The sequence below is a fragment of the Ochotona curzoniae genome, unplaced genomic scaffold (genome assembly GCF_017591425.1).
Source record: "Ochotona curzoniae isolate NIBS_2020 unplaced genomic scaffold, NIBS_Ocur_1.0 contig_605, whole genome shotgun sequence".
Classification (NCBI taxonomy): Eukaryota; Metazoa; Chordata; class Mammalia; order Lagomorpha; family Ochotonidae; genus Ochotona; species Ochotona curzoniae.
The window spans coordinates 4,091,452-4,113,581 of NW_024466491.1; the positions used below are offsets into that span (position 1 = coordinate 4,091,452).

The window sequence follows — 22,130 nt, forward strand, 5'->3', positions numbered from 1 at the left end:
CGCACAGGGCAAGGTCACTGTGTGCCCCGCCTCAGCGCCCTCTCCTCACCTCCACCACGGTGCCTCCTCCGTCCAACCTGGTGGCTCCTGGACTAAAGCGCTTACACTTGTGGGGCGTGACCAGCAGGTCCAGGGTCTTCTGTGACAGGTTGGGCCAGATGGCTATCATCTCCTTCCTTAACTCTGCGTCCATCTGCTGCTTGTCGGCTCCGCCTGAGGGGTGAACACATAGCGCAGCGGGTTAAGCCACTGCTGCCTGGAAACCTCTGCATCCCACATTGCAGAGCCGGTTCTAGTCCTGGCGGCTCCACTTTGGATCCAGCTCCCTGCTAATGTGCACTGGGGGAGGTGGCTCGAGTCCCTGCTGCTGCTGCATGAGACCTGGATGGAGTTCATGGGAGTGGGGGGTGGAACCCAGGCGCTGTGGGATGCGGGTGTCCCATAGGGCAGCATTAACAGCCGTCTCAATTGCCTGCCCCCTTCCCTTCCCACCTATTCCTGTTCCAAAGCTTTCCATGTCTAAGGAATTTTCTCTCCCTGCCTTGTCCACTAGAAGGCGACCTTGGTAGCTGCAGGGTGAGGGGGCTGTGGTGTCTGGGTTGAGCAGTTGACCCGAGGCTACTGGGTGGGTCTGGACTTGGGCTCAGAGGTCAAGATTACCCTGAAAGACCCTTGGGGGAAAATTCTTGTAGCTGGATTGGACTCAATGGCTTTTTTGGGGGGGGGTCCCAGGTGCAACGAAGGGCTCTCGCTGTTGTCACCTGTGGTTCAGCCCTCAGGTGCCTTCTTAGCAGGCTACCGTGTTTCTTGAACTTTTGCGTCTTTAAAAGTCATCTGTGAGGTGGGCATTTGGTCCTGTGGTTAAGACATTTGTGTCACGTGTCGGGGTGTTTGGGTTTGAATCCCGTCTCTGGCTGCAGTTCTCCGATGCTGCACGCCCTGGGATGGGTCACGTGCTTGGACCCCTGCCACTCACATGGGAGACTCGGATGCAGCTCCTGGCTCCTGGCTTGGGTCTGACCCAGCCCTGGCTGTTGTGGTCATTTGAGGGAGGGAATCAGAAGATGGAAGATCTTTCGTTGTCTCTCACTTTTGTACTTTTTCAAGTAGATCCATAAGTTTAAGGATCGCCCAAAGGTTATCTATGGATGTTAGGGTCCTGTGGGTCCTGCCGAAGCCAGAATTCCAGCGTGGAGCCGGGGGTGGAGATGGGGGCTCTGGGTTTCTAGGTGACTCAGGCACAGAGATCTGTTTGTTTATACCGATGGCGGCATGACACGGAGAGATTGCTTTTGCAGCCAGTGGTTCACTCCCCCCAAATCCCCTGTAACAGCCAGGGCTGGGCCATGCTGACGCCTGGGAACTTCACCCAGGTGTCCCATGGAGGGTGGCAGAGGCTCAGACTTTGGGACCACCATCTGCTGCTGCTGCTGGCCCAGGATGAAGGATCAGGGAGGTGCGTTAGATGGGAAGTGGGGCTGCTGGGTCTTGAACTTGTGCTGATATGGGCTGCTGCTGTCACAAGTGGAGGCATGATGAGGCACTTGGCCTTCACTTGACTTCCAACAGCTGATGGAATGGCCAGGCAGAGAAAGAGAAGTGGCTACTACAGGGACAGAGAGAGAAGCTGGGACAGGAGCCAGCTGCGGGAGAGGGGGGCATTGGGGAGTAGACCAGCAGAGGGTGGGACAGCCCGGACAACATGATGAAGGCCCCTCCTCTGCCCTGAGCTGCCCTGGAGCAGGTGGCCAGGCCCTCCGAGGCCATGGCGCCAGCAGCGGTCACATGGTTCCTTGCTGCCAATGCACCGCCTGGAGCACTTCAGCCCCTTGTGTTGTGTCTGAGTGCGTGTACAAGGGTCTGTTTGCACGTGTGTCTCTGTGCACTGGCATGTGTGCACGTGTGCATGTGTGTCTCAGTGGAGGAGTGAGCCTGGCTGGGTCTTTGGTGGGGGGTCTTCTCCTTGCTACCCTCCTCCCACCGTGGGAACTCGCTGTGTTAAGAATTCAGCTCCCGGGAGTCACAGATGTGAGCCAGCTATCCCTTCAGCACTTTCTCCAACCTCGGTGGCGAGGCGGGAAGCCTGGAGGAGGAGCTGGGTCACCGGGAACCTGTCCTCCAGAAGGAGAGAGAGAGAGAGAGAGAGAGAGAGTACTTTTACCCGCCGCTTCACCCCCCTGCCGTGAGCCATGGGAAGCAGCAATGATGACCCCAAGTCCTTGGACCCCTGCACTCATGCGGGAGGCCAGGGTGGATTCCCAGGCTCCCAGCTTCTGCCTCTCTCTCTGTTATTCAATCCAACCTCAAATAAATAAATGTCAGAAAAAAATCCACCTGCATATGCTGCCCACCAATCTCAGGCCTGTGTGTCCTCGTCCCTTCCCCTCCCCCCAGCGCCCACCATGACTGGCCCTGCCCACCCCTGGTCCTCGCATGCCTTGTTCCCTACCCCCATCGCAGGGCCTGAGGCGACCCCTTCCCTGGGTTGGGAACACTGGGGACCCAGGTGTTGGGGTGGGGTGGGGGAGAGACCCTGGGCTACGGGGTTGACCCCTCAAAGGGTCTGTCATTAGTTCCACCACCCGCCCCCTTCCGGCTTCTGGCCCGTTCCTCACCCTTGGCAATCTTGATGTCCAGGGCCGTGCGGATCAAAGCCATGAGCGTGGAGTTGAAGTGGACGGTGTTGTCATCTGCTACGGGCAGGTCCATCCGCAAGAGCCTCTACAGAGAGCCAGTCCCGCCCTGAGTACCCCGACTCGGCCCCGTTCCCTCGGTCCCAGGATCCCCTGGGAGCCCCACCCACCCGTCAGCCCACCAGAAGAACTCAGAAAGGCTGAAATGGGCAGTGACACTGGTTCCCCTTTCCCTGAGTGTCCAGCAGGGGGCACCCTGGGACCCACCTTCCCTGGCTAGAATTCCCCAGGTTTTTAATGATTAATTTAATAAATTATTTTTGCCAGCTGCACCCCCACATGGACATTGCCCTGCCCTGCCCTGCCCTGCCCTGCCCCAGAGTTCTCCTGGATGGCTCCACTTGCACTGACCCCTCCCGCCTCCAACTCCCAGAGAAAAACAGGTTTCAACGCAATGCGTGCAGCAGCCAGTAGAGGGAGCCACAGCCACGGCCGCTTGGGACTTGGTGGTGGGGGTGATCCTGACACCCCTCTCCCATTCCTGGCTCTTCCAGGACCAGGACAGACACCAAGGACACAGTTCACACCCCTCGGCACCACCAGGAGAAGCAGCAGGCAGAGCACGTGGGCAGGCAGGCGGGCGGGCGGGCATGCGAGACACAGAGTGGCACAGACACGGGTGCATGCAGACGGAATCTCGAGACTCATTCATAGCTCCGTGGAAAGTGGGTCTCGGGGGGTGTATCTGGATCCTGGTTGGTTGTGCCATGGCAGGGGTGGGAGGTAGGGGGAGGAAGGGACTCTGTCCCCAACCCTCCCAGCTCAACCCCTCACATTTTGCATCATGGAAAGGGACTGTTGTGGCTGGGTGGGTGCACAACCCAGCCCAGGCTGGATATGGGGATGGCGGGCATGTCTGGAGGGTCACCAGGGTGGGATTCAGACACACGTAGGCTGGAAACAGAATGGGAACCGAGGTCAGGCCAGAGGAGGGAGGTGGGGCAAGGTGAAAGGGAGGCAGGAGGGAAGGAAGACACACACAGAGATGGGGCCGCTGTGCAGTTGCACAGGTTGTGCACTGTACAAAGGGCATCTCCCACTTAAGGAAGGCACATGTTGAATGTTGGTCAGTGCCACAGGCCTCCCATAGATGGCAAGTCCAAATGGGCACAAAGGTGTGTGATGGTCCTTTACAGACAGGGAGGAAAAGAAACAGCCACAGAGACCCAGAGAAGGGCTGTGGGGAAGGGGTGATGGGAGAGACCGGGACTCCGAGGGGTGTCCATGGAGGAGGAGCAGGAGGAGGATGGATGGGAGGCAGACAGATGGGCAGAGGGACGGAACAGAACAGGATGATGGGGACGGCGTGTGGGGCAGAGCCAGAGGCAGGTCATCTCTGGACTTTGCAGGGAGTGGTGGGAGGGCTAGGGGTGGGCATGGGAATAATGTCTGTCCTTGGAGGCCAAGGGAGATTCCAGTACTGGGGGGGTGGGGCAGGGAGGAGGAGGTCCGGAGGGGTGGGCCGGCCTTGCCGCCTGGCGGCAGGACACTCGCTCCTTCAGCCAACATGCAGCCCCCCTCCCCGGCCCCTGTCGGCCATGGTGCCTGCCCGCCCCAGGCTTCCCCCACCCCCCCCTTGCCAAGGCAGCGTGCATGGCCTGCATGAGTGTGCCACCGTCCAGGGGTCCAGCTGCGGCCCGTCTGCCCATTCTGAAACAGTGGACAGTTGTCTTGTAGTGGCGGTGGCTGTGGCAGTGGCGGGGAGGAGGAGGTTGAGGGGAGGGGCCGCGGAGAAGAGAGGAGGTAACCGAGACGGGAGAGGGTGGAGGAGGGGAGGCTGTTGGGATCTCGAAGATTCCAAGGCCCTAAGTCAGAGATCAGCTTCAGGGGTGTGGGTGTGTGTGTGTGTGTGTGTGTGTGTGGTGGGGCCTGGGTAGAGGTGGATGTGGGACCAGACTGCTGGAGATCTGGGCTTCGCTCTTCTCTTGTCCCCAGCCCACCCCAGGCCCACCCCCACCCACCCCCGGCGTGTCGCCATAATGGAGTCTCAAAACACGAAGACGCGATCAGAAAGACGGACACGTGTCAAGGGGGTTTATGAGCCACTGACTCAAGGAGCAAAGAAAAAAGGGGGAAAAAAAGAAGAGGAAATGTTGTAAAAAAAAAAAAAAACAATCATCATCATCATCATCATCATCATTAAAAAAAAAACAACCGTAGCCGGTGCGTCGCAGTCGGCACCGGCGGCTCGGAGCTGGTAGTCTACCTTGTACGCCACTCTGGCGGGACACTTCTTCCCCAGACCCAGGGGTGGGGACATGTGCCTCAGCATCTCATACATGTCCCGGTAAAGCATGCGGCCCCTGGCAGTACCGGAAACAAAACAAGATGGGGCGTGAGGTGGGCTGGGGAGGGCGAGGTGTGGAAAGTGACAGAAGGCAAAAACAAAGAAAAAAACCCCAACAACCCCACCCCCCAGAAAACACAAGAAAACAAAACAAATGAAACAAACAAAAAAAAAAACCAAACAACGAAAATGAACCCAAACCCAAAAAACAAAACCACAAGAGTTGAAAAATAGAGGTATAAAAAAAAGAGTATAGAGCGAAAAGGCAAGAAATAAATGAATAAACAGGAACAGGGTAGGGGTGGGAAAAATGGAAGAAAAGGGCATTTTATAAAAGCAAAAAAAAAAAAAAAGAAAAAAAGGGATTATTTCACTGCTCATGAGCAGGGACAGAGAGAGGAAGAGAGAGAAGGAATACAAACGTCAGAATCAATGTGTGGGGAACCTGCGAGAGTTAAGCACCCCTGTGGGAGGCAGAGAGGGGTGGGGTCCTGGTCTTGTGTCTGGGTTCACTGTCATTGCCAGACATGGCTCGAGGTCTCTGAGGCTGCTCTCTGAGGTCAGGGAGCCTGGGTGGGGAGATGGAGGGGACCAGGGCGAGGGGGAGTGAAGGGGTGGAGACGATGGTGGGTGAGGGACAGCTGGATCAACGTGTAATCAGTTCCAACCCACTCTGCCACTGCCCCAGGACAGTGTGTGGTCGGGGCATGTGTGGGGGGGTGCCGTTGAGACCCCGGGATGGACAGCTCGAGCCAGGAGCAAGCAGAGATGGCCAAGAAAAGGAACTGAGAAAATTCTGTTCCATGCTCTATCCAAAAGTCTACAAGGCCTGCATTCTATTGGCTAAAGAGAGTTTAATAGTTCAATGCAAAAAGGAGAGAGAGAAAGAGAGAGAGAGAAGACAGAAATGTCTCTCTTTTTAGATATATATATATATATGAAATATATATATTGAGAATCCCCAAAGCCACACTCATTCCATGGACGCTAGCAGGTTTTAGTGGAATCCAAACCTTGCAGGCAACCCTATGAGGACATTTCTTGCCTAAGCCGAGAGGGGGAGAGATTACTCGTAATAAACTGTACATATCCTTATAATGGATGCGACCGCTGAAAGGGAGAAAACAGGGGGTTAGTGGAGGCAGGAGAAGACATGGGGGCAGGCCATGTCTACACTGGCTCCCCCCAGGAGGAGGGGCACACATGGAGGCGGTGACACCAAGGAGGGGGCAGTCTGCGTGGAAGGAAGGGATACAGCAGATCTGAGAGAGTTCCCAGATGCTTGCAGACCCCTTGATTTTGATCAGGGGGACATCTCTGCCTTGGGCTCTTTCTCTGCACTTTGTTCCTCCATAATCTACTTGGACTATACTGCGGGTATATGTGGGAGAATGGGAGGCATAGAGAGGGGAACAGCACCCGACTTTGCTGTGACCTAAAATCAAAACAGGAAGAGTTAGAGGAATCAGTGACAAGCCACGTCTCAGGTCTGTGGCTTGGGCTGGCCTCCGGGGCTGGGCTCACGGTGCAGGGTTGGAAAATGGGCACAGGTTGAGTTCTCAACCCGCCCAGGGCTGAGGTCAGGAAGGAAGTCAGGACTCAGGAGCCATGTCCACCCTGATCCAGATTTTTAAGCCTTGTTCTGGACCTCTGGTTTGGTGCTGAGCTCATGCTGCTTAACAGGACTGTACTGTGTTTGACCAGCAGAGGGGGCCCATGTGCTTCTTAATGGGCAGTACCGCGCATGGCCAGCAGAGGGGGCCCATGTGCTTCTTAACAGGCCTGTACTGTGCTTGGCCAGCAGAGGGAGAGCATAAGCTTGTCAACAGTTGCATGACACGTACTGCAGTTGGCCAGCAGGAGGCGCTCCCACAGGAAATCTGCAGAGCTGGTCAGGAGCTCCCTCCCTTTGCAGCACCGAGTCCACCTCTGGCCTGTCTGTGGGTACCCACTTCTGGGGAGCTAGCTTCCTCCTGGGGGCCTGGCTCTTTCCATTGGCCAACCTCACACATGGAGAAAGGGGATCGGGTAGCCGGCACGCTCATCAATAACTCTTCCAGAAAGGAGGCACCCCGGGCCTTTCACCTGGGGTGCCTGAGAACTGTGGCTTCCATTTCTTTCCTTTGGAATGATTCCGTAATATGAGATCTGGGAGGCCCCACCATGTGCTCTAGCGTCAGAAAGAGGGTGGGGGGTGGGGGAAGTGGGACAGGAGGACTTGTGGTGACAACTTACCAAGCTGCAGGGTCATACTCAGCCCAGACCCGCACGTACTCATCCAGGTGGTGAGGGCCCAGGATGGAGGAGTCCCTAGTGAGGTACTCGAAGTTGTCCATGATGACAGCCACAAACAGGTTCAGCATCTGCCGAGAGGGAGGGGACAGAGGGCGATGGACAGCATTGGGGGAGGGACTTGCCTGGGTCCTCTCCCACTTGCCCTGGCTCCCCCGTCACAGGCTCATGTGACATCCGTCACCGGGGATCCCCAGCGGTGGATCCACGTGGGGGCTGGATGGAGGACGGTCTCTACCACAGGAGACCCCCCCCCACTTCTGCTGGTCGTTCTGAAACTGAGAAGTATTTTTGCTTTACCTCAAGAGTCTCCTGTCTCACACCCCACCCCCACTCAGTCCTGGACTCACCAAGAAGGAGCAGAGGAAGATGAAGGACACGAAGTAAAAATACGCGAACTCGTTGCCACACTCGGGGGTGAGGATGCCCGAGTTCTTGTCACACGGCTTCCCACTCAGGCACGAAAGCATGATGTTGTGCCAGGCTTCCCCAGTGGCGCTCCTGGGAGCGGGGAGGAAGCAGAGAGGAGGGGGAGCGGGCATCAAAGACCTGGCACCCACAGCCCCCAGGCTAAGGACGTGGACTCCATGGCTCGAGCGGGCATCAAAGACCTGGCACCCACAGCTCCCAGGCTAAGGACGTGGACTCCATGGCTCGAGCGGGCATCAAAGACCTGGCACCCACAGCTCCCAGGCTAAGGACGTGGACTCCATGGCTCGAGCGGGCATCAAAGACCTGGCACCCACAGCTCCCAGGCTAAGGACGTGGACTCCATGGCTCGAGCAGGCATCAAAGACCTGGCACCCACAGCTCCCAGGCTAAGGACGTGGACTCCATGGCTCGAGCGGGCATCAAAGACCTGGCACCCACAGCTCCCAGGCTAAGGACGTGGACTCCATGCCTCCAGCAGGGGCATCTGCACATCTGGTTACACCATAAGGGGCTCTTGCCAAAGAGAGATAGATACGTAGATAAAATAAAATGAAAAACGCTGGTGCTGGCATCCCATATAGCAGTTACTGGTTCTGTTCCACTTCCCATCCAGCTGCCTGTTTGTGACATGGGAAAGCAGTAGAGGATGGTCCAAAGCCTTAGGACCCTGCACCTGTGTGGGAGACCTGGAAGAAGCTTGCTCCTCCTGGCTTGCTCCTGGCTTTGGACTGGCTGGGCTCCGGCCTCTGTGGCCGCCTGGTAAGTGAGAAAGTGGATGGAAGATTCTCATTTCTCTCCGTAACTCTGTTTCCAGTAACTAGATAAATCTTAAAAGGTGCTAACGTTAGTGTCTCCACTCTCGGGACTCCAACTGGTCCTGTGGGACACGATTATCTGTTTAAAGACTGAAAATGTAGTATTTTAACATATGTTTATATTTTCATTTGTATGAAAGGCAGGAGAGAGGTATTTTTCTATCCACTGGTTCACCCCTGCAGGAGGCAGAAAACACCCAAAAACCTGCTGCTAACGTGCAGCCAGAATTAAGTAGCACAGATACCAGGCTACAGATTCCTCATCTGTTGCAAGTGGGTGCCAGGAATCCCCACCTCACACGGGGTCGGGAGGATCCCATGTGAGGTTCCTCCTGGAACCCACCCAGAGCGCTCAGCAAGGCTTCTGCAAGGGCCTCCCGCATCACAGCCGGAGAGAAGGGTGAGAACACGCCTCTCCAGCCATGTCAACAGGATGAGGACACGCCCCGACAGGAAGAGCAGCATGAGGTCACGCCTCTCTAGCCACGGCAACAGGATGAGGACACGCCCCGACAGGAAGAGCAGGGCGAGCACACACTCGCCCCCTTGTGTCTCACCGGAAGAGAAGCATGAGGGCCTGGAAGAAGGTCCGGAAGTTATTGTGCTCCGTGATCTGAAACTCATCCTCATCGCTGTCTTCGTCCTCCACGTCGATGCCGATGTTACCAAACACCTGGGGGGGTGCAGAGGGCGGTGCTGACTGACGGGAATGACTGAGGAGGGATGGGGGGCAGCTCTGAGGGAGAGCTCCATCTGCCTCTGGGATTGTGTGTGTGTGTCAACGGGGCTCCCCTGGGGCGTGGGGGGTTGCTGTGGGGGCCTGGGGGCTCACCTGCATCCCGATGATGGCGTAGATGAAGAAAAGCATGGCGATCAGCAGACAGACATAGGGCAGGGCCTGGAGGGGAGGGAGGCAATGAGGGGAGGGGGCTGGAGGGCGCCACGGCCACATGCGGTGCTGGGGCTTTGGAGGGGACTGAGTGGTGTGTGTGTGTGTGTGTGGGGGGGTGCTTTGGCAGGAGACCCTTGGAGCCCTGAAGATTCTTTTGGGTGGGACAGGAAATTAGGCAAGTGCCTGTACAGCTCCAGTTCCACAGCCAAGCCCACCCGACCCCTACCCCTGCAGGAGGGTCAGGAGGGCAACAGCTGTGGCACGGGGGTGGGAGTGAGGGGGCCTCACCTTAAAGGACTGCACGAAGGTCCAGAGGAGGATGCGGATGGTGTAACCCTGCCGCAACAGCTTGATGAGCCGCGCAGCGCGGAAGAGGCGCAGGAAGCTCAGATTAATGAAGTTATTCTGCAGGACGAGGGAAAAGCAGGTGACCGTCTACCCAGCCAGAGGGGCTCAGGGCCATCACCCACTCACAGAGGCCCTCTCTCTCTCTGCACGAAGCCAATCAACCAACCAACAGGGTGGGGTGGGGTGGAGGGAACAAAAAAGAAAAAAAAAAAATGCAAGCCAGGCCCTCTAATAAAGAAGGAAAGTTTTGTGAGTGCAATGGTGCAGCGGAAAAAAAAAAAAAAAAAAAAACTTTTGAAAAAAAAAAATCAATAAAAGCTTAAGCCCTCCCTGCTAGCCCTCACACCCTCAATGGGGAGTGGAGGGGGAGGAAAAAAGAGAGGGGAAAAAAAAAAAAAGGAAAAGTGGGTGGGGGAGGGGAGGTGGGGCAAGAAAATAACAGAAGAACGAAGAAAAGAAAATATATCCGAATCATCCAATCAGGAAAAAAAAAATCGAGATTTTTTTTTGTTTCTCCCAACAACCAAATGCACTGAGACCAAGGACACAAGCGGGTCGAGTTGCACGGAGCCCATCACACGTGTAGGAGGCACAGACAGCGCAGCGGGAGCTAGGGCTGGGGGCAGGGTGCGGAGGGGCGGCCAGCACGCTCAGGCCTGTGGGTGGACACGTGCGGGGGTTGGGGGAAGGTTTCCGGAGGGCAAGTTAACGCTTGGGGCCAGAAATGCATCTGTCGCGGGACTCACCGGGGGCGCGCCCTGCCCTCCTGCCCTGCTGAGCTGCCCCACCGCTCCTACCCCGCCCCTGACCTCACCCCACGGCCACAAAAGTAGGAGCAGCGGCGGCGGCGGCTCGAGCCAATCGGGAGAAGCAGGGTCGGGGGGGTGGTCGGGGTGGGGTGGGGGGTGGGAATGGGGAGCGTTCATTTCTTACCCGCTTGGCGAGCGGGAAGGGGGTGGACGGGAAGGAGCTGGGGTTGTTCGGCTGGAGGGTGAGTCCTCGCTGCCCGCTGAGTCCGAGAAGATGCATTTGGGGCCCTGATACCCCCTCGGGGGATGGCTTCTCAGCTTCTGGGACCAGGCCTGCAGGAAGCAGGAACGACTGAGCTCCCGTGGGCAGGTGCACTCAAATATCAGCCCGGCGGTTAGGGGTGGGGTGTGCTGTTGGGGTGATGGGACACCGCGGGGCTGGTGCTGGGGGCAAGCAGCTGGTGCTGCTCCCAGACCTCCCTGGGGAGGCCCCTGCCTCTTGCTCCCTAGGCCCCCTGGTCTGACAGTCGCTGCCTCTACCACCTCATCCAGCCTCCGTTGCAGCCCCAGAGGGTGCAGAGGTGTGTGTGGGGGGGCATGGCCTACTGTCTTTGTTCTTGACCTTGGCGCTGAGCTCTGGGAGACACCAATGAGTTGGTGGGACAGCAACAGCGACAATAAAATCCCCCTAAAAAGTTCAAAATCAGGCCTTTTTGTTTGGTTTTACTTTAGTTTGTAGTAGAAACAATGGCCAGGCAGTCTGCCCTGGGCCATATTTCCTGGTGGCTCCCTGGAGCTGGACCAGGCAGCGCCTCGGTGTCCTGCGAGGTAGGGTGGGGTGGGCAGTGGGCAACTGGCACCAGCAGTAGGCTCAACATCCATGAAGGAATGATTCCCACTAAGAGGGTCCTGGACCCTCCAAAATCCAATCCACTCTGCAGCACAGGCAGGCGCCCGAGGTGTGGGCCCCAGAGCGAGGATACCCAATCACATCGCAGGGGGATGGCTGCCCGTCTGGCTTGCCTTGGATGCTCACTGCGATGGGGGGGAGTTGCAGTCCAATGTGTCCACCCCCCGTTTGGATGCTGGGCACCTTGAGTGACCTCCGGGTGGGGAATGGTGGCAGGTGGTCAGGTGCTAGTTTTGGCATGGGAGCAGAGAGGCAGGGACATGGCCCCGGGGGTTACTGAGGCTGGCAGAAACCTTTAGCCTTCCTGCCCATGTTAAGAAGCTCTATGGGATGGAGATGGGCGTGGGGGCTGGGAGAATCTATTTTAGTCATTTTGGACCCAACCAGAGTGGATGGTCCCAAGCACCTGGAAGACCTACCCCCAGACCCTGGCTGGGCAGAAAAAGTCACTCTCTGTGCCCCATCCCCCACCCCCACTGCCTGGCCACCCAGCTCTCCACCTGGGGTGGGGTGGGACTGCCTGACAGCCCAGGCAGTCCCCGGCCCCCTCCCTTCCATCCCGAGTCCAAGCCATCCCTTTCATGGGGGCGGGTCATAACGTGAGCTGAGCTGAGCATGCGCAGGCAAAGCAAGCCCCGGGATCAGCCTTGCAAGGGGTGGAGCGGGGAGGAGAGGTTGGCATCACGCAAGAGAGACGAGAGACGTGGCGGGGGTGGCGGGGACAGGGTGTCACACATGCAGCCAACTCAAGCATGCTGCGATCCTGGGGCTGAACGAGCCGGGAAAGAAAGGGGGCGGGGAAAGGAGACAACAGGAGTCTTGGGGAGTGGGACCCAGGTACTAGGCGGCCCTCTCCATCCCTCCAGCTCCTGTTGGGATTGTAGCGAGAAATATCCGCCGTCCACTGCACCTCGTTGGAGGGACAATGAGAGGGGCCCCCCTTCCTAGCTTGCCCTCTGTCCACCGGGCTCCTGTCTTCCAGGGCCATACTGTTGGGCCCAGAGCTCCCTGAAGGATGCAAGGAGCATTCTGCTAACCTTTACTGTCTGTGGGCACCCAGCCCTCCAGTGGCCCCAAGCTCACCTGCCAGCTGCTGCCAACCTGCCTTCCTGCTCCCTCAGCTGGGCAGAGCCTGACTTTTTCAGGATACAGCCCCAAGTCCACAGCCCCACTTCCCCCTTGCTTCTTTCCAGAGATGCGCATGTACCTTGCTTGGCTCTATGCTTCCCGCTGGCCACCTCCCCTCACTGCAGATGCTGACCCCCGAAGGCCTGGCCCTGCTACAGAGCCGTGGTACGTCAGCTCCTCCTCTAGCCTGCAGCATGATGAACAGTTTCTGGTGGCATAGAGAGGGTGTGTGTGTGTGTGTGTGTGTGTGTGTGTCAGTGGACCCAGGCCTGTTATCCCACAGTATCAGTGACACCAATGGACAAGTGTGTGTGTGTGTACTGCCTGCTGGCAGGGGGCGGTTCAGTTCTTCCCAGAGCTCCTTTGGTGAGGGGCGGAAGCAGGTGGGCTTTTAAAAGAGGGAGGGATGTGCAAGGAGCTGACATGTGCAAGGGAAGGATGCATGAAATGACAGAGGAATTGTGTATGCGTGTGAGCATGCCCGCACGTCCTGTGTGCAGGTGTGGCTGTACATACAAGTGTGCACACGTGTGTAGGCGTGACTGCAAACTGGTGTCTGGTTGTGTGCCCTCTGTGCAGACGTATGTATTTGCATGCCTACATGTCCTGTTTCCACACGTGTGTGTGTCTGCAGGATACGTGTCTCTGCAAGACAGTACAGGATTGTGTACGTGAGAGAAACTCGGACGAGAGAGAAACATCCGTAATGAGAGAGAATGAGCAGGTTAGGGTGAGGGACATGACCGTGAACGCAGCTCGCGCATGTGGAGGCCCCCAAGGACCCAAGCCCTATAGCCTGGTCAATTTTGTCCATGTCCTCTAACCTTCATCCTCAGCCTGAGAGAACTGCTATATGCTTGGGACAAGCGCTCGAGGCAGGAAGGAGTCGGGGGAGAGAGAGCCTGAGGAGGGACAGGAGGACAGAAGGCGGGGCAGGATGGTGGCCCTGACACCTTGCTCCCTGGCGAGACACACAAACCAATCCTTTCTATGTAGATGCTGCCACATGTGCTCCCGGAGGAAAGGACAACTCCTTGAACTCACATGATGCTACAGACATCCCAAGGGTGGGGGCGCTGTTGGTACGCAGACAGAGGGGAGCTGGACTGGGGGGGGTGGGAGACACAGGAGGGAGGGGCTGGGGGTGTCAGGCCTCCCCAGTGGGGTGCAGTCGGGGGCAGGGGTGGGCATGCCGTGCGGGCACCAGGTAACGTTAGGCATTTAGACTTCAAAAAGAAGACCAACCGGATTCTACAGGCGGATGTTGACGGTGGAAGGGGGGTGGGCGGGGAGAGTTGGGGCAGCGTGTTCAGTCAGCGATTAACAGGGTAGTTATAATAAGTAGTATCATTTTTTAGGTTGATTTTTTTTTTTTAATCAGTGCCAAAAAAAAGACCCACGGGTTTCAGTGCCCGGGGGAGGGGTGGTGGTGGTGGTGGTGGTGGCGGTGGTGGTGGCGGCCGCGGGTTGGGAGAGAAGCCATTGGCGTATGAACACACAGACCACGTCATGGATGAACACATGGATTTGATAGTGCATTTTGATTGGATGCGGTTTTTCAGACGGCGTTGCGCCAAGGGACAGTTTAAAGAGCAGGCATGAAAAGAGACAAGAGACACGTTCGTTATCCATCACGCACGGGGTGGGGGTGGGGCAAACCCGCATCATCCCAGGGAGGAGAAGGAGCCGGGCCGGCCGCCTTGCCTGTCCCCACCCACCCCTCCTGGCCTCAGACCGCCACATCGGGGGTGCTTACCTGGAGGCCACTGGGGGGTGCCCTCCCACCCATGCCACCGGTCCCAGAAGGACCCACACATCATCCTTACTATCCCTTTAAAAGTTCCTCATCCAGGGGCAAGAGGCAATCATGGCAGCAATAGGATAATAATAATAATAATATCCACAATGCGTGAACTGACTACTGAATTCCAGGAAAGCCCTGCGCCAGGCACTTCCTGTGGACGGCTCCTGTCGGTTAGAAACTTTCTGTTGGGGGGAGTGTGGTTGTAAAGTGATAGCATGTCGAGCCACCCTCTGCAAAGCAGGGACTCCCACAGGGGCGCCCACTGCCGCAGTCCTTGGCTACTCCACTTCCCCAGCCAGCTTCCTGCTGATTGGCCTGGCAGAGTTTGCACTGAAGGCTCAAGTGCTATGTACCTGCCACCCTCGTACTGGCTGGGGTGGGTCGGGGGCAGGCACTCCACATCCCCCTTGTTGCCAGAACTGTGCCTGGCGCACTGAAGGTGCCCAGTGTGTGGGTGCTGAGCGCATACATGCCGGAAAGGGGGAATGTTAGAAGAGCCGGGAGAGGTTGGTTGCTTCTGCTGGGACACAGATATGACCAAGCAGCTGGTGGGCTATTGCACCTGACCCGATGCTCCTGGACTGGCCACCACACAGGTCGTTGGGGGTCTGGCCCTACACCACTCTCCCTCTGGCCCCTGGAGATGGTTATCAGCTTCTAACCTACTCGGGCAACTGGGCAGCTCTGACTTCTTGATCTAATAGGACGGTTGGTACAAGGGTGTCTTAGTTTGAGGGGCTGGTGCCATGGCATTGCAAGCTAAGCTTCTGCCTATGGTGCTGGCATCCCAGATACGTGCCGGTTCGAGTCCCAGCTGCTCCACTTCCAATCTAGCTCCCTGGTATTGCACCTGGGAAAGCAGCGATGCTTGGCACCTCAACTCACGTTTGAGACCTGGATGGAGCTCTTGGCTTCGGCTCAGCCCAGCTCTATCCACTGTGGCCATTTGGGAAATGAACCAGTGGTTATAAGATCTTTATCTGTCTCTCCTTCTCTCTCTGTAACTGTGCTTTTCCAATATAAATCAATATATCTATATCATATCTATATAATCTATATCCATATTATAGTAGTAGTTTGAGTTCCCGGTCTGCCTAGAACCAGCATGGAAGGTGAGGCTTGGGGCTGGGTCCGCCTGAGAAGACAGTTCACGGGTGAGCACCCCTCCACCCCACCTCCCTTGCTGGTTCACCTTGCCCAGGTGGGGTCCGTGCGGAACAGCTGTGGGGTGTTGAGATCGGTTTTTGCCTCTGTGCTTCAGCACCAGGCCAGGCAACAGCTCCCTGAAGGGGGCTGTCTGGTCACACCGCCCCCTTCTCCTGTGGCGGCCTTGGCCTTCAGACCCTAGCACTTCAACCTTCCAAGGGTTAAAGTATGAGAGAGAGCTAGACCTGTCCCAGGAGCCAACCTGTGTGTGTGTGAGAGAGAGAGACAGAGAGAGAGAGACACAGAGAGAGAGAGACAGAGAGAGAAGAGAGCTAGCCCTGTCACAGGAGCTGACCAGTGTGGAAATGCCTGGTGCAGTGCCTTCCTCCTGCTGCCAAGTTGCCAGCAAGCACCACCCCCTGCCCTTGGCAGGGACCCCCTCCCCTCCCCCGCAGTCTCCACAGGGGGTCCCCTGTCCTCCCCTAAGCCTGGGCTCTCTCTGGACAAACGGCTAAGGACAGGGTTTTGGTTATGAGGAACTCTGGGGTACCCATGTTGGAGTGGGGCGTTCCCCTCTGAAAGCATTGTCGCTGAGGCCTGGCCAAGGCTCCCAGCTGCCCATGCACCAGCAGCTGGTGAGTTTTCTCTAGAACTTACTCGGCCGCCTGACAGACACCCTATGGCCCTGGGGGGATGGGGGCTCTGAACTTGGTGGGGGCGCTGTCTGGTTTTTCTCGCTGTTCTCCTGATGTTTTCCTCCCTAGGTTGGCAGAGGGAGCTGCTGACGTGCAGTGCTGGCCCCCCGCACCTGTGGGATTTGCGATTCACCCCCCTCCCCGCACCTCACTGGGTCACCCTCTTGTGAGGACCATTCTCCCCTGGGGGGCAAAAGGGGGCTGAGGGGAACCTGTTTCTCCCTCTGTCACTTTGGTCCCGGCCAGGTGCTGGCTCGAGCCTGGCAGTTGGCCATCGGGAAACCCCTCTCCTCCCCAAGCCCGAGCTCTGGAGGCGGCTTGGGGGGCGGTGGGGAACGAGGAAGCCGGTGGGACGCTTACCCCAAATTCTGTCACCAGGATGTCGGTGATGCTGCCGAGCACCGTTACAAAGTCAAAGATGTTCCAGGCGTCGCGGAAGTAGTTCTAGAACGGGGACCCGCAACACAAGACAGGCCGTCGGAGGGCTGGGCGCCCAGCTTCCCCAGGGGCGCAGGTCACACAGCACCAGACAGCGCGGGGACCAGATGCCCAAGGGATCCTCTGTGCCCTGAGCTCCCTTCCCTGCGACTCCCACTCTCACAACTGGCATGGCCCCACAAGGGACCATGGGGTCTTGCTCCTGGCTCCCTGTGGATCCTGGGCAAGTGCTACGGGATGGCTAGGGTTTTCCCTGAGCCAGCAAGATGCTTTCCAGAACATTCTCCAGGCCAAGTCTGAGCAGCCACGACCTGCTGCTAGCTGCCTGGTCACCCTAAGTGCGTGTCCCTGGGTTCGCTCCAGGGCAGTGTCTCGTGGCTAAGTTTCTGGAATGTTCCACACTGTTGGGCAAACACTCTCAGCCCCAAGCTCCCACAGGGTCCCACGCTGCTGTCTCTGCCTGATCTAGGCCCTAAACTTCAGCCCCATCACAAGGGGTGCGCCCCTGTGTGGCTCTCAGGGCCCTCTTGATGGAGTTGGGAGGGCCGGATCCATGCTGACCCCAGCTTGGTGGCCATCTCCTAATCCTCCGAGCTCATGTGAGGGCACCCCCCCTGCTCCTTGGTGGAGGACGGTGTCTCTGCGTGCACGCCTGCCAAGGTCTGATGCGTGGAGCTCCATACCCTCGGGAGACAGAGGTTGAACTGTCTGGGGCTCAGGGCCCATTCCCCGGGCAGGCAGGACTACAACTACTACCACGTAATATGTGAGCTCCAGGCCCATAGGGTGTCGCATACGGCAGGAACCCAATTCATGGATGAAGTGTGGAGGGAGTGAGGGGCTGGGGGTGGATTTCCTAGGGCCTTAGGTGAAGTTCACCTCTATTGGCAGGAAAAATCAAGTTCATTGTCAAAGTGCATGGGTAGAAAGGGTACCCCCCTCCGTGGGAAGGTTTTGGTTGCTGGAACATTCCATCTTGGTCATGTCTATGTAGGTCATCCAACACCCAGTGCCCTCCCCACCCCTCCCCCGAGCTCACAGCCACCAAGGTCCTGGCCGGGCACTCACCAGAATCCCGAAAGCCAAGACCTTGAGCAGACACTCCAGGGAGAAGAGAGACGTGAAGACGATGTTGAAGACTCGCAGGGCGTTCTCGTAGGCGACCGAGGCCCCATAGAACTGGAGAGAAGGAATTGGGGAGTGCGTGGATGGGTGGGGCGGGGACCAGGGAGCAGGCTACGTGGTCCCCTAGGGTTCCCTGAGTGAGGCTGAGCTGCTCTTGGCCAAGGAACACTCCAGAAAAGTCCTCAGGGAGCTGTGGGCATTTCTGCTTTTATATTCAAAATAAGAACTCCACTTAAAAAAAAAAAAAACCAAAAAAAGTCTGGGATATCCTGGCTTCATGTGTTCTGTGGTCGTCCTTCCTGGCCATCGCCGTCAGGCTCTTACTCTGCATGACCTATACGGGGGAGGGCGCGTGTGGGTATGTAGAGAAATATGCACCACGAGGAGACTCTTAAAAGATGATTTGTTCGGTGCAAAAATGTTTGAAAATGCTCTGAAATCTACATATAGCTTTTTTTTTTTTAATAAGCTGCAATCCCCATGGCCTTTTTGTTGGAATGTCTCTCATATGTACAGACGTCAAAATCTGCTGCATCAAAGCAAAGTTATCATTCGTTGGCACAGAGAGAAAGAATTCCGACCTCCCACTTGCTGGTCTGTAACAGCTGCAGTCGGGCCAGGCCGAGGCCAACAGCCAGGAGCCAGGAGCTTCACTCTGGTCTCCCCTGTGGGTACCAGGGACCCCGGTACTGAGGCATCACGGCTCACCTCCCAGGGTACACATGCGCAGGGGACCCCGGGATGAACTTAGGGTCATTTTGTGTTTCCGTGTTCTGTGCAAACTTTTGGAACTGCTCTTGCACAGCCAGAGTCCCCTGTGCTACGTGGCTTGAGGTGCGTGGGATGCTGTGGGCTGCTTCCTGTGGAACCACAATTACAGAGAGAGTTCTCAGGGGTCAAAGACCAGGCTTTCTCATGGTTCCAGTGTCAATAGCTAAGCCCCAAAGATGCTTTCTCATTCGGGCCTCACGTGGTTCCCACTTTACAGCCTGGCAAACCCAGGCCCCTCCACAAGCCATCAGAGGGAAAACCCAGGACTGTGGATGACAAACTGGGGCAGCTGAATGTCCTGAGTCTCCGCTCTGCAGCTCTGCCTCCCTGTTTTCACGCTCTGGGTGAGTGGGTGGGTGGCTCAGGTGCTTTGGAAATCTGGGGGGGGGAGGGGTGGCTGCCTGAGGAAGTTCTGACAGGTGCAACTGGGCAGCCAGAGTTCTGGGAATGGCATTGGGGCAGCGAGCAGAGTTGTGCAAAGGAGGTGCACCGGCCAGAGGGCATGGTGGTGGGCTGCCCTGGGAAGAGGGGGCATGGTGGTGGAGGTGACCTGACGGAGGGCACAGTGGTGGGCTGCCCTGGGGGCCAGGGGGTGGGGGGGATGGGCGGACAGCTCACCTTCATCATTAGCACGATGGTATTGAGGGCGATCATGGCCATGATGGTGTATTCGAACGGCGGGGACACCACGAACTGCCACATGCGGTACTGGAAGCTCTGCTTGTTCTGGGGCATGTGTCTGGTCAGCGGCTTGGCGCTGATGGCAAAGTCGATGCACGCCCGCTGCAGGGGACAGACCGGCGTGAGGGGCGGGGCCGAGGGGAAGGGCAGGGCAAGCTGCCATCTAACCGCGTCAGCTCCTGGCATGCCTGCCAGAGGGTGTGCCCAGCCGCAGCCCTCCCCCCAGCTCCCTTCCCAGATATCTCCCTCGTTTTCCCTCCTGGGAGCCCCTCCACAGAAAGCGGATCCAATCCTACAGCCCCAGTTTGCACCCAAGAACAGAGGCTGTGCCCGAGGCACCGCTGCCTGCCTGCCTGAGGCATTCTCTTGTAGGGAGAAGCCATTTACCATGGCACTGATCAACTTCACAGACAAATGTGGTCCATCCGTTGGGTTGCTTTCCCCCGCCCTCAAACATCCAGAATGGCTGCAGTTGCACCAGCCATTAAGCCAGGAGCCCGAAACTCCTTTGGGTCTCCCACACGGGATGGGGGGCAGGGATTCAAGTGCTTGGGCCATTGCCTGTCACCTCCTAACCCCCTCAGGGTGTGACTTAGAGGGGGGAGAGCTGGGATGAGGCACTTGGTTACAGGAGCAGGCGTCCCGGCAGGGAACGCCCTCCGACGGCCGGGGGGGGGGCGGTACCTCGTTCTTCTCCAGGCTGTATTCCTCCATCATCTTGTCGCCCTGCTCCTGGAAGGTGATGATGATCAAGGCCACGAAGATGTTGACGAAGAAGAAGGGGAAGACCACGAAGTAGACCACGTAGAAGATGGACATCTCCATGCGGTAGCCGGGGCTCGGGCCCTGGTTCTCAAACGTGGCGTCCACGGAGTGCTTGAGCACCCTGTGGGGTGCGGGAACGGGATGGGAGGAGAGCGGAGAGGGAAAGGCACCATGAGAGGCAGGCGGGGCTTCCGACAGCTCGCCTTTCCACCGCTGCCCAGAAGCCGTGGGAGAGGGGCCACGCCGCCTGGCCCTTCCGGCTCCAGGGAGAAGGGAGGCTCAGCCACTAACGGAGATTTACTGCTCCAAGATCACCTGCTCCAGTACGGCCAAGTTGGAGTTTATTATATATATATCTAAAGATTCATTTATTTATTTGAAAGACAGTGAAAAAGAGAGAATGAGAGAGAGAAAGACTCTTCTGTTTGCTGGTTCACTCCCCAAGTGGCCACAATGCTTAGGGTAGGGCCAAGCTGGAGCCAGGAGCCTGGAGCTCCATCCAGGTCTCCCCTCAGGGTGGCAAGGAAGATCTTTCTGTCTCTCCTCTCTGTATATCTGACTTTCCAATGAAAATAAATCTTAAAAAAGAAAGAAAGAAACAGCAGGTTCACCCATGGAACTGCTTGGCCAAGTCTGTGTGGACCTGGGTGGGACTTCTCCCCCCAGGTTCAGGCCCCTGAATTTCCAGCATGCAGCCGGACCCCCTGCTGCCCATCCCAGTCCCACACATGCAGGAGGAGCCAGCATCGCACCCCGCCCGCCCCTTCCCCTCCAGCTGCTGCAGGTGCGACGCAGCAGCCCCGGCCACTCACTGGGGCCAGCCTTCTCCCGTGGACACGGTGAACAGGGTGAGCAGGGCCCAGAGCACGTTGTCATAGTGGAACTCATACTTCTTCCACTCACGGTCTCTGGCCTTGACTTCGTTCTTCTCATACAGGAGGTACTTGCCGCTGTCAACGAGAGAGGGGGTGCTCTTAGGACAAGGTGCGCGCGGTGGGCGTGGCAGAGGCAGGAGCAGGTGGAGCGAGACCCACCCTCTCCCCTCCACCCCCAAGGCTGCAGTGTCCGGAGGAAGAAGTGTGCATCTATTTGGGGGACAAATCCTGGGAGAGGGGACAGAGCTGACCTTGGAGTTCAACACTCTGAATTCCAACTTGAAAACATACAGCCTTGGGTTTGCTGGTGTGTGTGTGTGTGTGAGAGAGAGAGAGCCTAGGGGGATATTTTTGAGTTCTAAGGAAGATAAGTGGTATTGATTTGGGGGGGCTAAAAAAAAGGGTTGGAGAGGGAATTTTTTTTTTGAAAGGCAGATGGACAGGGAAAGCTCTGCCATCTGCTGGTTCACCCCTCCAGTGCCCACACCAATCAAGGCTGGGCAAGGCTGAAGCCAGAAGCCTGGAGCTCAGCTCTTCTGAGTCTTCCTCGTGGGTGGAAGGGACCCAGGGACCCGGGCTGTCCCCTTCTGCCTTTCCAGGTGTGTTAGTGGAGAGCTGGGTCAGAAGCAGGGCCCTAAGCGGTGCTTGTGTTGCGAGCAGCAGCTTAGCATGCTATGTCACAACACCAGCTCAGGTGGCGAATGTTTCTTTACATGGCAAGGATCTGGACTGAGGGCTAGGCCCCAGACTCGCATCTAATTAGCCACACAGCAAGCCACTGGCAACCCCTATTGGAGCCTTCTGCACTGGCCGTAGTGTCAAAAGGGTTGACATACATCCCATCCCAGGGAGCTGCTAAGGGCGCGTTAAAACCAGCTCAGATGGGTCTGTTTCCCTCAATACCAGGGAAAACCATGCAATCTGGGGAGTGGGGGATGGGAAGGAGAGTGGAGAGCTGGTTCTGTCCAGTTCTAACTGGATTTAGATCTTTCCCAGGTTCCCTCTTGACCCCTGTGGATTGGACCCAAGTATCCGAGGCAGGTTTAATTAGCAGGAAAGGTCTTAACACAGATGACTGGCCTCCTGCCGGTGAATGTAGCCTGGCAGGTGCCAAGGAGGAAGCCTTGACCCACGGTTAACAGCCTCCCACAATACCCCGAGAGAAGACCCCAAGACAACAAAGCCAGACTGGAACCTTCTAGCACATTCTAGAACCTTAATGCAAAAACCTTCTAAAACACCCCAGAATGGGATGGAACGTTCCAGAAGATTCTGAAACCTTCC

At 57.2% G+C, this 22,130-nt stretch overlaps 1 protein-coding gene across 2 annotated transcripts in view; it reads right to left on the reverse strand.

Annotated features, from left to right (window-relative positions):
- CACNA1A (calcium voltage-gated channel subunit alpha1 A) overlaps positions 1-22,130 on the reverse strand; it is a 131,596-nt gene that overhangs the window by 5,396 nt on the left and 104,070 nt on the right. Inside the window, exons 28-41 of one of the 2 annotated variants that reach the window (XM_040990669.1) lie at positions 20,784-20,921; positions 19,891-20,092; positions 19,144-19,308; positions 17,698-17,808; positions 16,552-16,635; positions 13,792-13,797; positions 9,700-9,816; positions 9,352-9,417; positions 9,077-9,192; positions 7,623-7,773; positions 7,216-7,343; positions 4,900-4,996; positions 2,616-2,721; positions 106-213 (exon numbers count right to left, since the gene is read on the reverse strand). In XM_040990669.1, coding sequence (XP_040846603.1) covers positions 106-213; positions 2,616-2,721; positions 4,900-4,996; positions 7,216-7,343; positions 7,623-7,773; positions 9,077-9,192; positions 9,352-9,417; positions 9,700-9,816; positions 13,792-13,797; positions 16,552-16,635; positions 17,698-17,808; positions 19,144-19,308; positions 19,891-20,092; positions 20,784-20,921 — 1,595 coding nt within the window. Of the gene's footprint in view, positions 1-105; positions 214-2,615; positions 2,722-4,899; positions 4,997-5,993; positions 6,091-7,215; positions 7,344-7,622; positions 7,774-9,076; positions 9,193-9,351; positions 9,418-9,699; positions 9,817-13,791; positions 13,798-16,551; positions 16,636-17,697; positions 17,809-19,143; positions 19,309-19,890; positions 20,093-20,783; positions 20,922-22,130 lie in introns of both variants that reach the window. The other variant, XM_040990668.1, reaches the window with a different exon arrangement.